Below are 14,782 nucleotides of genomic sequence, written 5' to 3' on the forward strand. Positions count from 1 at the left end.
TCACGGCCCCATCCTCACTCCTGGGAGAGAGGAGAGGCACGCTGGTGGGAACGATGAAGGGAAATACGAGCCCCAGAGTCCGAGGTCATGAGTACCTTGCAGGGGTTCCTGAAGGCTTGTCACCCCGATGATGACAGAGTCAGTCCCCGAGTCTTGTCCATTTTACTTCCCGAATACCCGAGACTGGTCCCTTTTCCCCATCCTGTCTCTGGCCAGGCCACCACCCACTATCCCCGGATGACACAGCAGCCTCCTCACTGACCCTCTTGCCTCCGCTCCCTTCTCCATACAACAGCCAGGAGGAATGTCTTAAAAACTGCAAATCCGATCATGCCAGCCTCAGCTTAAACCTCTCACTGATCCCCACAGCTCCTGGGCAGAATCTGAGCCCCTTCGCCTAGCCAACAAGGCCCCCTCACCCTGTCCGCTCAGCGTTTGGCACCCACTCTGTGCCCCTGGCAGGCCTCCTTTATACTCTTGCCTCGCCTGGCATATGCCACTTTCCCCTCGTTGCCTGGTGAACTCTGGCACATTCCCAGGCTTGCCGAGCGTGCTGCCTCCTCCAGGATGCCTTCTCTGACCCTACAGCCTTTCCCCAACATAGCTGTTTCAAGCTGCATTGCATCTTCATCTGTGACCCTCCTGGACTACGAGCAGGAACCATGCCTCGTTTCCTTCATCGAGGTGTCCCCAGTAAACACCCAGTTTCTGACATACAGAAGGTGAGTGAGGGAGCTGAACACATTGAAACCATAATCACAGAAAACTAGTTAATCTAATTGACTAGTCTAATTGACTAGTTGACTCATTGGAAAAGACTCTGATGCTGGGAGAGATTGGGAGCAGGAGGAAAAGGGGACAACAGAGGATGAGATGGCTGGATGGCATCACCGACTCAATGGACGTGAGTTTGAGTGAACTCTGGGAGATGGTGATGGACAGGGAGGCCTGGTGTGCTGCGATTCATGGGGTTGCAAAGAGTTGGACACGACTGAGCAACTGAACTGAACTGAACTGAACTGAGGGAGCTGACCCTTAGCAGGGCAGTAGACTCTTGATGGCTGGTGTTTTGGACTCTCTGTCCTGCCCCAATCTTGACCTGACCCGGGGGACCCTACAGTGACCACAACGCCCTGAAGATGAGTCTGATGGGTGGTTGCTACTTTGTGATGCCAGCCCCAGCGAGGCCCAGCGTGGCTTCGAGAAGTGGCGTTTAAGGAAAATTCGTGCAGACAGGGTGGTCTTGTCTCCTAGTCCAGGCCTGCGCTCAGCCCTACCCTGCTGGCCATGCCCATCGCCTCTCCTAGGGGGAGGAACCAAAGTCCCTCAGAAGCCGACTTTGGGATACGACTTCATGCCAGTGATTTATGAAGGACTGGAAGACATAGTTAAGGGAGCACGGGGGCAGGAAGGGGATGCTTTCAGGCAGAGTCCCAGCTTTAACTTGAGCCCACAGGGAACTCTGGGGTGTGTGCATTACCCCTCGTGGCGGTCCCGCCCCAAGACCAGGAAGTCATCAGCTATGGACCCTCCGTGCTCCTGTGAACTCTGGCACTTCCCGGCCTCTCTTCTTTGCACTCGGGAGCAAAGGTTTGCGTAGCCCTGGGGCAGTTCTCTAAAGGAGAGTGCAGACTGGCCAGCCAGTCTGAGCACAAGCTGGGAGAGGGGGTGGGTGGGTGGGGCACCAACCTTCTCGCTGTGCTGCCTTTCCAAGCTCCCATCTCCAGGAGACCCTTCCTCAATTCTCTGATTCATCCTGTTGACGTTTTCTCAATCTTCTTTGAAGTGCTGTGCAAATGCAGCTTCTAGAAAAGTACCACAACCAGGTGGTCCTTTTTAAAGAGTGGCCCCTGCCGAGAACACTGCCCTCTTCCTGGTTATAGACTCACTTTAGCAGTCTTATTCATCCTCGTTTTATTTTATGAGATATTTTTGCTTGTCTTAAGAAAAAAAAAAATCCCAAACCCAGGAGTAGCGTATGCTAATAATGCAAACTGCCTGCACCTTCATCCCCAGAGGGGCTGTCTGGCCAGATGTTTTCCCAAACATCGGACATACGTATGTTCTTCTTTGACTTCTGGTGATATGGCTACTTTATCATATTTAGTGCCCACAAGCCCCTGAGAGACTGATGCCCTTTGCCCCCGTTTCTCAAAGGAGAATTCTGGCCCAGAGGTGACATGACCTGCTCGTCCGGCTAGAGTGGCAGAGCGAGCACTCAGGTCTGGGCCCGGCCTTTCTGACCAGCCACCCTGCCTGCGGTGGCTAACCACCCATTACAGTGAGTCAGCTAAGAGGGGCTGAGGGGCTTGGTCAGGGTCCAGGGCCTTCAGAAGCACCCCCACGTGGCCCCGCCCCAAGATTGACCCATTGGTCCTGGGGGGTCAGGACAGAAGGGCACTGGGCGTGCAGGGGCAGCCCTCTGTCAGCATGTCAGGTGTGGGGAGAGGGCCTTCCACTTGGAACAAAAAGGGAGGAATGGGGCAAATTTGTCTACTCCCGGGGCTGCCAGCGTTATATGGATGTGCAGGTGGTCGGGTGGGGCCGGCAAACTTGCCCTGAGAGTGAGCTGCCATGCCTGGGGAAGAGGCACAGGGCTGCAGTATTGGCAGGGTGGCCGGCCAGGCACCTTCTGACTTCCTTAGCCAGGCCTGCTCACTGCCGTCTTGTCAGGCTCTGATCACTGATGTTGACCCCATGCAACTGCAGCCCCCGCCTCCCCCTCCCCCCGCCAAGGCCCCTGCTGAAGGTTCCCACACTTCGTCCTCCTCTAGCCCAGGCCCTCTCGGCCCTTCTGAAGCCCTGTCTGTGCCCAGAGCTCGGTAACTGTGAGCCCCACACCCATGGAGTGCACAGGACTTTGGCTTCTGCTGTCCCACTGCTCGGTGTCTGCTCTTGGAGCCTGGGCATCTTCTCCATGAGCCTTGCATTCTCCCTGGTACACACTCCAGGAGCCCAAGGGCCAGTGCTTTCTGCCCCCATGACTCTTCCCAGGCTTTGGTCTGCTCTTCCCTGGCCCTTCTCAGAGACCCCAGGCAGGGTTTCACCACCAGATCCCTCGGGCTTCACCACTTCAGTGGCCTCCCGTGGTTGGTATTGACATCTCTTGGCTAAGGACTCTCCTCGAAGTCCAGATGGCTGCTCTCCCCGACGTAGGGCAGACTAGATGCGCCCAGGAATTTCGCAACACCTGCAGCCGATGGGCAGTACCCCAACTCCCTCACCTCTCCTGAGATCTCTGAGGTGAGTGTGTGACACCAATTCCTAGGGGTTCCCCTGCGATTAAGTTCCACTCACCCACAGCGGTAGCTGAGTCGACAATACACCCCTGCTAGGCTGCCTTCTCTTCCCTGTCTTACTTACCTGCCCATTATGGGTGTTTTCCAGAATCACTTCCCAGATAAATAACCTGTACTTGGAGCCCCACACAGAGATAGCCAGGATGTCTTCCCCGAAGCCTTGCAGCCTGGCTTTTCCTTCAGCCTTTCTCAGATCTCCCTGCGTGCCCCTTCACCAGCTCTAGATTTTCTGCAGCTCTCATTCAAACAGCAGTGGAAGACCATGTTCTCTGTGTTTGGCCCCCCCACCCTGTCTGCTCCTGGGGGTCTTACACCTCATGCTGGAACCACGTACGCTTTCATATCTAAACGAGATCCCTATAAAACCAACCTCCCTTCCAGCTGCCTAACCAGGGAATTGACACCATTGCTGACCTGTGGGAACATGGGGCTGAGCAAACCCTGTCTGGACCATTCCCACCCCCCGGGAAGTGCTGCACAGCAAGGGGGTGGGAAATTTGGTTCAAAATCATCAAAAATAAAGTTTAATTGTGCTCAGTTGCAGGCAGTCTGTCCTGTCCTTCCCCCGGGAGCGACAGTCAGTGGTCCCCTAGGGAAAGCACACCTGTTCTCTCCACAGACAGCTGGCTCCGGAAGGACCCGCGGACACTGGCCAACTCCGGAGAGGATGCGTCTACCCAGGAGGGTTTTGTTTCCAGCAGAGGAAGCCGGCAGAGTACTGGAGGGCCCTCAGCACTTTCCATTTCCCGTGGCTGCTCCCACTTCTCCCCTGCGTCTGTCAGCTCCTGCCCATCCGACTCGCAGTGATCCTGGGCTCCGATTCCCAGGTCAGGCAGGAGCAGCCTCGGGGCCCAGCCCAGGAAGGGCCACAGCCACCCTATACCTTCCGGGGCACACAGCCCTCCAGCTCCAGCAGCTCTGGCCAGCCGTCATATTTGTTCGTTTCTGGGTTGTTCTTTAAGAACTAGAGAGACAGAAGAAAGAGAGAGAGAGACTGACTGTGTTAGGACCCATGCCTGCATGTGCCTTGTGTGTTAAAACCTACATGGCTTCATTTCATCCTCACTACTGCCCCATGGGGGATCGGGGAGGGCAGGATATTTCTAGCCCATTTCACCGACAGGTAAACTGAGGCTGGTGGAGGACAACTAGCCCAAGGTTTCAGAGTCTAGTCACTGCTTGTCATGCCCTGAAGGGTGGGGGTGGTGGCACCAAGCATTGGGGAAGTGGTGCTTGAAGAGCTTCAGCCCCGCTAGGACATCCCAGGTGACAATAATAATAATTATAATAATAATAACTAACCCCTAACACAAACTTAGAAAAATCTAAAAATCAAACAAGGCAAATTCCCAAATTAAGTAAAATATATTTATACGATAGAATATATATTTATGCATCGCGAATAGATTTTTTTTTCATTTTTCTGCTTTCAATATCAATACATTTTTCTGCTTTTAATTATCAATAAATCAATACTGAATAAAAAATAATACTAACCAAAATAAAATAAACAATTAAATTAAAATAAAATAACAACCACAAGAATAAAAACCAGCATCCTAGCTGCAAACTATTATATATAGGATGGATAAGCAACAAGGTTCTACTCTATAGCACAGGGAACTATATTCAGTATTTTGTAATAAATCATAATAGAAAGCATATGAAAAAGGATATATGTATATATGTATAACTTTGGTGAATCACTTTGATGTACAGTGGAAACTAATACAACATTGTAAATCAACTATTCTTCAAAAAAAAAAAAAAAGAAGCATTCTAGCCATTCATGAATGCCTGCTCTATGTCAGGCAGAATGCACTTTATGCAGTTAATCTTCACAGTGGCCTAAGAAGTGCCCACTGTTATCATCCCAGCTCACAGATGGGAAAACTGAGGCACGGAGGGCCAAAGTCACTGCCTGTGGCTGCCCAGCTAGCAAGTGGTGGAACCACTGTGTAATATTAATTAATATTGAAGAGAAATGTGTAAAGAGCATACAATCAGTTAAGACTATGTTTAAATGAACCTACTTACAGCATAGGGAGTTTACTCAGTGCTCTGTGGGGACCTAAATGGAAAGGAAATCCAAAAAGAGATGATATATGTACACATATAGCTGATTCACTTTGCTGTACAGTGGGAAGTAACATAACACTGTAAGGCAATGATACCCAACAAAAGTTTTTTTAAAAAAAGAGACTGTGTTTAAAATGCTCAGGCTTTTATCAAGCATGGTAGAAAAGCTTTTGTATACATATATACAAATAGTATGTATTGAAACATATATCTTAGAAAACTTAATGAATTTTTTCCTAACTAAAAAATTTATGATATTTTGACTCTATTTGTTTGACTTAGTATGAATAGAATGCCAGATTTTTAATTAAAAAATAGATATGCAACAAGCAACAGAGATTTACTATATAGCTCAGAGCACTATGGTCAGTATCTTATAATAACCTATAATGGAAAATAATCTGAAAAATAATATATGTGCATATGTATAACTGAATCAGCTTGCTGTGTACTGGGAACACTATACTTCAACAAATAGATATATTACGAAATTAAAAAATAAAAAACATAAAACGCTCAGGCTAATATGTGGAAGAAAGATGTAAATGGTAAACATCTCCCAGTGGGATAACTATGGCTAACGAACCTTTAGGAAGAAAAAATAAACGGTAGGTGTGGCTTCTCTAAAACCCAGCTTTCCATGTGTGAGAACAAGGGACAGGATGCTTTTAATCAGTTTGGGGTCTTTGGTTCATATTTGGGTGTTGGGTTGCAACCAGCTGATCATAGAAACCAGGGAAAAGGTGGTGCTGACTTTTCTCTACTTACGTGCTTCCCCTTTGCTGTAACTGGCCCAATTTTGCTGGGTCTGGAAGCTGCGCTTTGAAGAGGAACAGTGCCTCGTCAAGCTTCTTCCTAGGGATTCCTGCCTCGGCACCACGCACAGGGGCACTCTGGAGCCCCTGCCCCCAGAGGGTGAAGCTACTTTAAACTATTCCTTCTTTTAAAAAAAAAGTAATTTCTGACTACCTGAATACGTTCTCTTGGAAAAACACACATACAAACCAGGCCAACATTTTCCAAACAAGGCAAGACCCCTTGCCGCCCACTTTGGCTCAGCCCTTTCCCCGCCCACCTCCGGGAGCTCCGCACTTGGCTGCTCGACTCCGCCCCTCTCTGCCTCCCGCAGCCCCGCCCCCTCCTGGCCTCCTTCAGACGCGTGCCCCTTCCACAGTGCTCTCTACACAGCCAGGGAGGCCGTTCTTAAAGTATCGGGACAGGAAGGCGTTGGGGAGGCTGCAGATCTGGATGACACATGCGTCCCTATCACAGAGCAAGACGGTTAAAACGTCTCCAAGGTTCTGGATCCCCGTCTGTGAGATGCATGATCACTGTCTGTCTGGCTAAATAAGACCCTGCAGGTCACTTGCTCAGCCGTACCTGCACAGAGCAAGCACTTGCTGAATACTAGTCTTTCTTATTATCAATCTGATCTGGTCACTCTCCCACTTAAGCCTACCGTGGCTCCCCATTGCCTTCAGGCCAGCGTTTGCGTTCCTCAGTGGTCCCAGATGCCTGACCCTTAGCTTCCTGTCTTGGGTCCTGGCAAAGCTGAATGCTCTCACCACCAGAGACTGGCCAGCTTCATGCTGGGGAGGCCTGGCCAGTTCTCCCAGGTTTTGGAATTGCTCTGAGCTGGGGATGCACAGATGACTGCATGGGGGGGACAAGGTGCAGCATTTCCTTGGGATCCCCAACCCTCCACTGGCTTCCTCTTCCTCCAGTGAGTGCACCTCAAGCCCCACCACTGGGTGCCTCCCAGGTGCCCTCTGCTTGGGCCGCCCCCTGGGTACTGACTATGGAGCTCAGATCACGGGTCCTTCCTGACACCTCCACATACTCATGTGGGGGTCTCCTTGTGTCTCCTCTTTGTGCAAGCTCACCCTCTCCACAGGGAACTTAGAAGGGAACCTGGGGCTCCCCTGGCCAAACCTGCCCCTTTACAGGTGGGGAGGAGGGGCTTGCAGCAGGGACCAGAAGATAGGCATCCACTCTCTGCTCTGGACTCCCCCTTTCCCCATCATGTCACTAGAGCTTCATCTCCACATTCCTTTCCCTTTCCTCCATGCCTGAATTTCCTTTCATCTTTTCCCCCTTTCCCTTCTCCTTTTTGGTACTTATCTACTTATCTATGTGTTTATACAGGACCCACCTCCTTGCACAATGGCCAATGCTGCTTCCTACTTGAGAAGGAGCCAGTCGAGCCACCCTGACCTCCAGGGTGGACGACAGCTGGGTGGCCCTCCTCATACTGACTCGTGTGTTCTTCCCAAGCCACCCCAGCCCCTGTCTGTCCGTCCCTGGCATCGTCGCCTGCACGATGGCGACGTGCATCCCCCCTTCACTGGGACAAGGAGGCTGCCAGGAACTCACCTGCTCAAAGGGGCTTTTACTCTTGAGGTTTTGGGCCCCTAAGAAGACCCAGCTGTCCCGGAAGCCCAGCTGCTTCGCGTGGGTGCTGCCCAAGTTGGAGAAGAGCTTCCTGATTTCATCATTCATCCTGCAGGGGACCAGAGAGGACGATGAGGAGGGATGGGAGAAAGGGAGCATCTCCTGGGCTCCCCTCCACCCCACCTCCAGTGTGGGTGGCAGTGAGGAGCTCTGAGTGGGGAGCAGACAGGACACCCCTCCAAAAGCCACCCCGTAAGGCTGGAGAGGAGTTAAAATGGCCCTGCTTTTGCTTACAAATATAATGCAGGTTCACTTGGAAATATGGAACTTTACAAAGTAACTAAAAACGACTTACAGTCTCACCTGCCCTTGACATAATCATTGTAAAATTTCATTATATCTCCTTCATGTTTCTTTCCCTCATGCACTGTGGGATTATAGCGACTCTTTTGTAACCTGATTTTTAAAAAAATTAATGCTAAAGAGTGATTCTTCCAGATCCTTAAACATTTTCTACATCATCATTTCTGATGGAGTATTTTCTCTTTTATGTCTATATAATAATACATTCTATGTTGCCATACAGCATGGTTTCTGTCACCAGTTGGCTATTACCAGACAGAGAAGGTGGCCAGTTTTTTTTTTTTTTTTAATTAATGTATTTTAATTGGCCAGTTTTTCACTGTTGTGACCACGACTGTCATGAATCCCCCAGAACATCTCTTTGTGCGCCTGTCTGGTTGGTTCCTTAGGAGAAGTTGCCAGCAGCTGGAGCCGCAGGACAGTGGGAGAGGGCCTGCATATGGTAAGTGTTCGATTCACTTTTCCCCCTTGTCTGTGTGTCCCTGGCATCGTCAGGGACGGTGCAGGTGGAGGTTCCCACTTACTTGGTCCCTGGGTCGTCGTAAGAGGCCACCAGCACCAGCATGTCCTCGGAAATTTCTTTAAGGAATTTTGTCAGGAGGCTAGCATCTGGGGGAGAAATGAAAAATGAGGTGCTGGTCATTTAGGGGAAAGATGGCTGGCCATCCTCATCTTCTCCTTTGGCCCTAATGATCCTGGGGGGCCTGGGTGGCCGGACACTGAGCTCCATCTGCAGAGAGTGAGGGGACCCTCGTTCAGCTGGCCTGGGGCGGGCTCTGGATATTGAGCGTTTCCCGAGCGATTCTGAGCTGCAGCTAGGGTAAGAGCCTTCAGGGGTCTAACCCACCCCCCCCACCCAGGGTCTGAGCACAGTTCTCTCCCAGGGCTCTGGGCTCTTTTCACACTGCCAGCTGCCCCCTTCTACACTGCTTCAGATGCACCCAGCTTGTCTGTGCTGACTTAGAGGGTGTACCCACTGGGCAACTCTGGTTACAGAGAGAACAACTCTCCAGCTTAGGTCAAGCAGCAAGTCTCCTTTGCATCTCCAGTGCATGCCCGCACTTGCGAGATCTCTGGAATGGACAGAGAGCAGGTCTGGGCACAGCACCTGGGCAGCATCAGCATGCAGCTTGCTTCAGTGACAGATGATTTTTTTTCTGTTGTGCTTATGTTTATGGTCACCTTGGTGATATAATTTCCTTTTAAGATCTATTTGTTTAGGTTAAAAAAACAGAGAGAGAGAGAGAGCTGATTTAAATGAGCATACTGAGAGTGCAAATAGTACTCTGGGTACAGCATCACTTATGCAGAGGGCTCTTGAAGGGTAGAGGAAGTACAGGCAAGAGTGGCCTGGTGGGCAACGCCGGGGCTACATCTGTCAAACGAGGAGGATTAATAGCCCTGCTCAGAGCATTTTTGTAAAGATCAAAGGCGATGATGACTCTGGGCTTACAGTAAGTGCATTATAGTAGAGTTACAACTACCAGCAGGATTGGCTACATGATCTTTCGGGTCCAGTGCAAAATGAAAACGTGGACCTTTTGTTGAAAAAATTATTAATCATTTCGAGACAGTGAAGGCAGAGCATCGAATCAAGTTTCTTCTAAGCAAGAGGCCCTATGTGACTGCCCTGCTCACAGGCTGCGTGCCCAGGAAGCTGCCCTGATTCTTATTAATTCTGTGGGGATCCCTTGAATCCAGAGGCAAAGTCAAGTCCCCCAAGCAAGCCCAGCCGCCAACCTGTCTGTAACATGGAGGCCTCCAGTCAGTGACCACAGTGGCCCTTCAACTCTTGAGACAAAGGTGGGAGCTCTGAAAGAAACACTCATTTGTTTGAGCTGTCACCAGATATCAAAATCTGGCTCTTGTCTGGGAGGAACAGCAGATGTTTGGAAGAACAAAGTGTGGCTTCTGATATTTTCTCACTCTGAAATGTCACCATTTCTTTCTTTTTCCTTTTGGTCTCCTGTGGGAAGGGGTGACTTGCTCTCAAAAGGCTTCTGTTTCTGGTTCCCTATCAGTTATGGTTCACTTCAGTTCAGTCGCTCAGTCGTGTCCGACTCTTTGCGACCCCATGAATCGCAGCACGCCAGGCCTCCCTGTCCATCACCAACTCCCGGAGTTCACCCAGACTCACATCCATCGAGTCAGTGATGCCATCCAGCCATCTCATCCTCTGGCGTCCCCTTCTCCTCCTGCCCCCAATCCCTCCCAGCATCACAATCTTTCCCAATGAGTCAACTCTCCACATGAAGTGGCCAAAGTACTGGAGTTTCAGCTTTAGCATCATTCCTTCCAAAGAAATCCCAGGGCCAATCTCCTTCAGAATGGACTGGTTGGATCTCCTTGCAGTCCAAGGGACTCTCAAGAGTCTTCTCCAACACCACAGTTCAAAAGCATCAATTCTTCAGCGCTCAACTTTCTTCACAGTCCAACTCTCACATCCATACATGACTTATGGTTACATCCATGTTTATAATAAGGCGCTATAAAACTTGGTTTACCCTTATATTTTTTTCCCTCTCCGTTTTGACAGATAACTGTCTTGCTTCTGAACGACAGTGATGGAATGAGGGAGGTGGGGAGGGAGGTGAAGCCCCTCTGGGCCCCTCCCCCTGATTACTGCAGAATATTATTTAATTCTCACATCCATCTCATGACGTGGACTCTATGGTGACCCCTATTTTATAGATGACAAAACTGACATTCAAGAGATGTCACCCGCCTCGGGTCTCACAGACTGAAATCTCTGAATCCAGACGCTGGACCTTTTCCATAACCTGGCCCCGGCCACCCTATCTGCAAGATCCTGGACAGAGAACAAAGGAAGGCCCCTGTCCTCAGTCTACAGTCTGCCCCCCTCTCTTCTCCCCCGTCCCCCACTCCATCCTGCACCGGGAGGGGCTCTGCATGCTTGCATATGGACAACCCGCCCTGCCTGCCCACGATCTGTCACTGCCTCCCCTCCGGCAGCAGTCACCGCTGGGCCATCCTCAGTCTTACGGGCATGTCTGCAGCGTGGGGGCAAGCCTGGAACAGCAGTGAATGGGCCCTGATGTGGGTTCCAGGGGGGCACACCCTCTGGCCCTGCAGACGCTATCTGTGAGGTGGGACTTGGCTGGAAGATGGCCGTGGTGGGGAGCCCTGAGCCTATGGCATGGGTCACCACTTCTGTCCCTAAGGATGCTGCCACTGGTTGCCTTCCAAACACCATCTGCCATCACTTTTGGGCATCAGATTTCCATTTCCCACATTTCAGCCCCTGCTCTGCGTGCTCCTGCTTGGTGATGTCTCCCGACTTGGGCTCATGTACTTAGGTGGGTGCAAGGGCTCCCACAGTGGTCCCGGGCTGGATAACGCCCTGTACTGGCTGCTCTTCCTTTCCCCGGCTCAGTCCCCCAGTCCCACTGCCGGTCCCTTAGAGTACCTCCTCACGTCCTGGTCTTAGGATCTGCATCCGAGAGAGCCCAGTGAGACAGTAGCAAGGGGTTTCAAAGGCAGCAGGATGGCCCTCCACCCCCCAGCCCCTTCTGCCTCTGTCTGTTTGTATCTCTGAAAATAGGAGCTAAGCTCTCTGGCACACGGGTGGCCTCCATGCCACAGGCAGCAGCTCAGCCCACCCTCAACTTTGGGGCCAACAGAGGGGCCTACCTCCAGAGTACATGTCAAAAGATTTCTGTGTCAGCACCGCTCCCGTGGTTCCTAAGGGATAAGAGAGCAGAATTACTATTTGCTGTAATGTGTCGTTCTGCCTGTCATTGTGTGGAAAATGGCTACTTTTTAGTCTAAGGTCTAAAAATAGGATAGAATAATAGTGGAACAAAATTAGGTCCTGCGGAAATGCATGCAGGACTAAATCAGTGAAAGTGAAAGTCACTCAGTCATGTCTGACTCTTTGTGACCCCATGGACTATATACAGTCCATGGAGTTCTCAAGGCCAGAATACTGGAGTGGGTAGCTGTTTCCTTCTCCAGGGGATCTTGCCAACACAGGGATTGAACCCAGGTTCTCCTGCATCGTAGGGGGATTCTTCATCAGCTAAGCCACAAGGGAAGCCCAAGAATACTGGAGTGGGTAGCCTATCCCTTCTCCAGTGGATCTTCCTGACCCAGGAATTGAACCAGGGTCTCCTGCATTGCAGGCGGATTCTTTACCAACTGAGCTATCAGGGAAGCCCTAGGACTAAATTAGGTGCCCTGTAACCACTGGGCTGATCTGAGAGGTACAGCACACAGTTGTGACGGTCTCTGCAATTGAACCGAATCCAACCAACGGAGAAGGCAATGGCACCCCACTCCAGTACTCTTGCCTGGAAAATCCCATGGACGGAGGAGCCTGGTGGGCTGCAGTCCATGGGGTCGCTAAGAGTCTGACACAACTGAGCGACTTCACTTTCACTTTTCACTTTCCTGCATTGGAGAAGGCAATGGCACCCCACTCCAGTGTTCTTGCCTGGAGAATCCCAGGAACCGGGGAGCCTGGTGGGCTGCCGTCTCTGGGGTTGCACAGAGTCAGACACGACTTAAGTGACTTAGCAGCAGCAGCAACCAATCTAGATTGATGTTCTGCCTTACCACTTCCTAATGCAGGAATTAGCATTTGACCTGAATTTTTGCATCGGTACTATGGGATGTGGGAACTAAATGAGATGTATTTAAAATATGAGCATGCAAGATAAATCTTACCTGCAAAAGTGTAACTAAGAAAATACAGTCGTCATCATTATTATTCTCACCTAAACTGGGAAGCCTGAAATGTGAGTCCTCTGACTCTTGAAGGCAAAGGGATTTGCAGTGGGCTGACGTGTACTCAGTGTCCTGAGTGCAGTGACCCAGATTGCGTTTGTGGGCTTTGCAAACGGTCCAAATTCTACAGGAAATCAGGTGTTCCGGAGGAACATGCAATTCTTGCCTTTGGCCACTAGATGGGGGTGTTGCAGAGGGGATGGCAGCTCTATCCTCCCCCGTCACTGCCCACTCCCTCTAATTCTGTTTGCGGATTTGATAAGAGGGTGGCGACAGGGGCCTGGGTAGTGGCAGCTCTCCTGCCGGGTAGGGGCAGGCTCTCATTGTAGCTCCCCCTGAATTCTTGGAGCCACTAGTATCCCAGTCCCTCCTGGCACTTCACCTGGGGCTCTTGGAAGGGAGTCTGTGAAATTGTTTTTGCGATCCCGTGCATTTATTAATTTTTCTGGAACTAGGGGAAGGAGGTGTAGTTTGGGTAGTTTCTCAAAGGGATCCCTGCCGTCTAAAAGGTTGAGAACCATTATCTTTAGCAATCCTTTTGTTGTTCTGGCTCGATGAGACCCCAGAGGCCCTGAGAATGGTGTGTTAGATTTTCCACAGCTGGCCGGCAGGGGGCGCTGCACACGTGCTTGGAGACATTTCTAGTCTAGCGGGCAGTTTTGCTGAGTGATTAAGACCTGGAGTCAGCCAGATCTGAGTTCAAGTCTAGATGATTCTGTTGGCTGTGTATCCTGTGTCTCTCTGAGCTCGTTTCTTACCTGCAGAATGGGGATGCTGAGCATAGCACTCCCTGTTAGCATTGAGAAGAAGGTCAGTGACATAGCTGGAACACATTACACAGTAAGTGCTCCCTAAATGTTAGCCCTTAGTGGAGAAGGAAATGGCACCCCACTCCAGTATTCTTGCCTAGAGAATCCCATGGACAGAGGGGCCTGGCAGGCTACAGTCTATGGTGTTGCAAGAGTAGGACACGACTGAGCGACTAAGCACACACAGTATTATCAGTGGGTATTTTTATCTCTGGGCTTTGTGAGGGGTGGGGAGGCTTGGCCTGCCGCTGGCTGCCTGTTCACCACCTACTGGAGATGCAGGGTTAGTGAGACTGTCGGCCTCCCTGGGTCTCCCTGCTTCCAGCCTCCCTGTTCCAAGCTGGAAGCAGGTTTCTGGATGCAGGGCTGAGCCCTCAGGATCTACTCAAAGCCTTTCCGAGACTCCCTAGTTTCCTCTGCTTCAGGTCCACACTTCTTAGTAGGACACTTAGCCCCTCATCCTCTGGCCCTGCCTCACCTGTCACCACCCTGCTTCCATGTTACAGCCAGACAGAGCCTGTGTGGACCCCCAAGCCCCTCTCCTCCTTTCCCTGTACCCTGCACAGTGATGTCGCTGCCTGGAAGGCACCTCCCTCTTTTCTCCTGGTCACTCTCTACTTCCCATCAGGCCTCAGCTGACCATCACCTTCCTCTGGAAGATTTCCCTGACTACCTCTGCCAGCTCTGTGTCCCATTCCCAGAGCTGTGTTTCCTTTTCTTCCACACGTGCTCACCACCTTCTGATTGTCTGTGAACCTCATGGACGCCCACACATCAAGCCAGGGTCTGTCCTGGTTCACAGCTGACTCCCAGAGCCCCACACATACAGGGCTTGGCCCGCAGAAGCTGCCATCACTCTGCTGAGTGAATGAATGGAGGTGTGAACTCAGCTTGTGACCTCACATTGTCCCCTGTAGGTTCACATGTGTTGATTTAAGCTGGGATGGCCTTTAGGACGGGGTCATGTTTCATAGGAGCAGCGTATCCTCCTGAGAAGCATATCCTTCCTGACAGAAGCAGAGGAGATTAAGAAGAGGTGGCAAGAATACACAGAAGAACTGTACAAAAAAGATCTTTATGACCCAGATAATCATG

General features: G+C 50.9%; 1 protein-coding gene across 3 annotated transcripts in view; it reads right to left on the reverse strand.

Moving 5' to 3' along the window:
• Positions 1 to 1,704: 1,704 nt before the first annotated feature.
• Positions 1,705 to 14,782, reverse strand: part of FAM3D (family with sequence similarity 3 member D) — a 39,668-nt gene continuing 26,590 nt past the window's right edge. For 2 of the 3 annotated variants that reach the window (XM_027523289.1, XM_027523288.1), the window contains exons 7-10: positions 11,784 to 11,834; positions 8,657 to 8,741; positions 7,752 to 7,878; positions 3,796 to 4,263 (exon numbers count right to left, since the gene is read on the reverse strand). In XM_027523289.1, the coding sequence (XP_027379090.1) occupies positions 4,177 to 4,263; positions 7,752 to 7,878; positions 8,657 to 8,741; positions 11,784 to 11,834 (350 nt within the window). In that variant the 3' untranslated portion in view covers positions 3,796 to 4,176. Of the gene's footprint in view, positions 1,806 to 3,795; positions 4,264 to 7,751; positions 7,879 to 8,656; positions 8,742 to 11,783; positions 11,835 to 14,782 lie in introns of those variants that run through there. The other variant, XR_003507818.1, reaches the window with a different exon arrangement.

This window comes from Bos indicus x Bos taurus, chromosome 22 (assembly GCF_003369695.1).
Source record: "Bos indicus x Bos taurus breed Angus x Brahman F1 hybrid chromosome 22, Bos_hybrid_MaternalHap_v2.0, whole genome shotgun sequence".
Classification (NCBI taxonomy): Eukaryota; Metazoa; Chordata; class Mammalia; order Artiodactyla; family Bovidae; genus Bos; species Bos indicus x Bos taurus.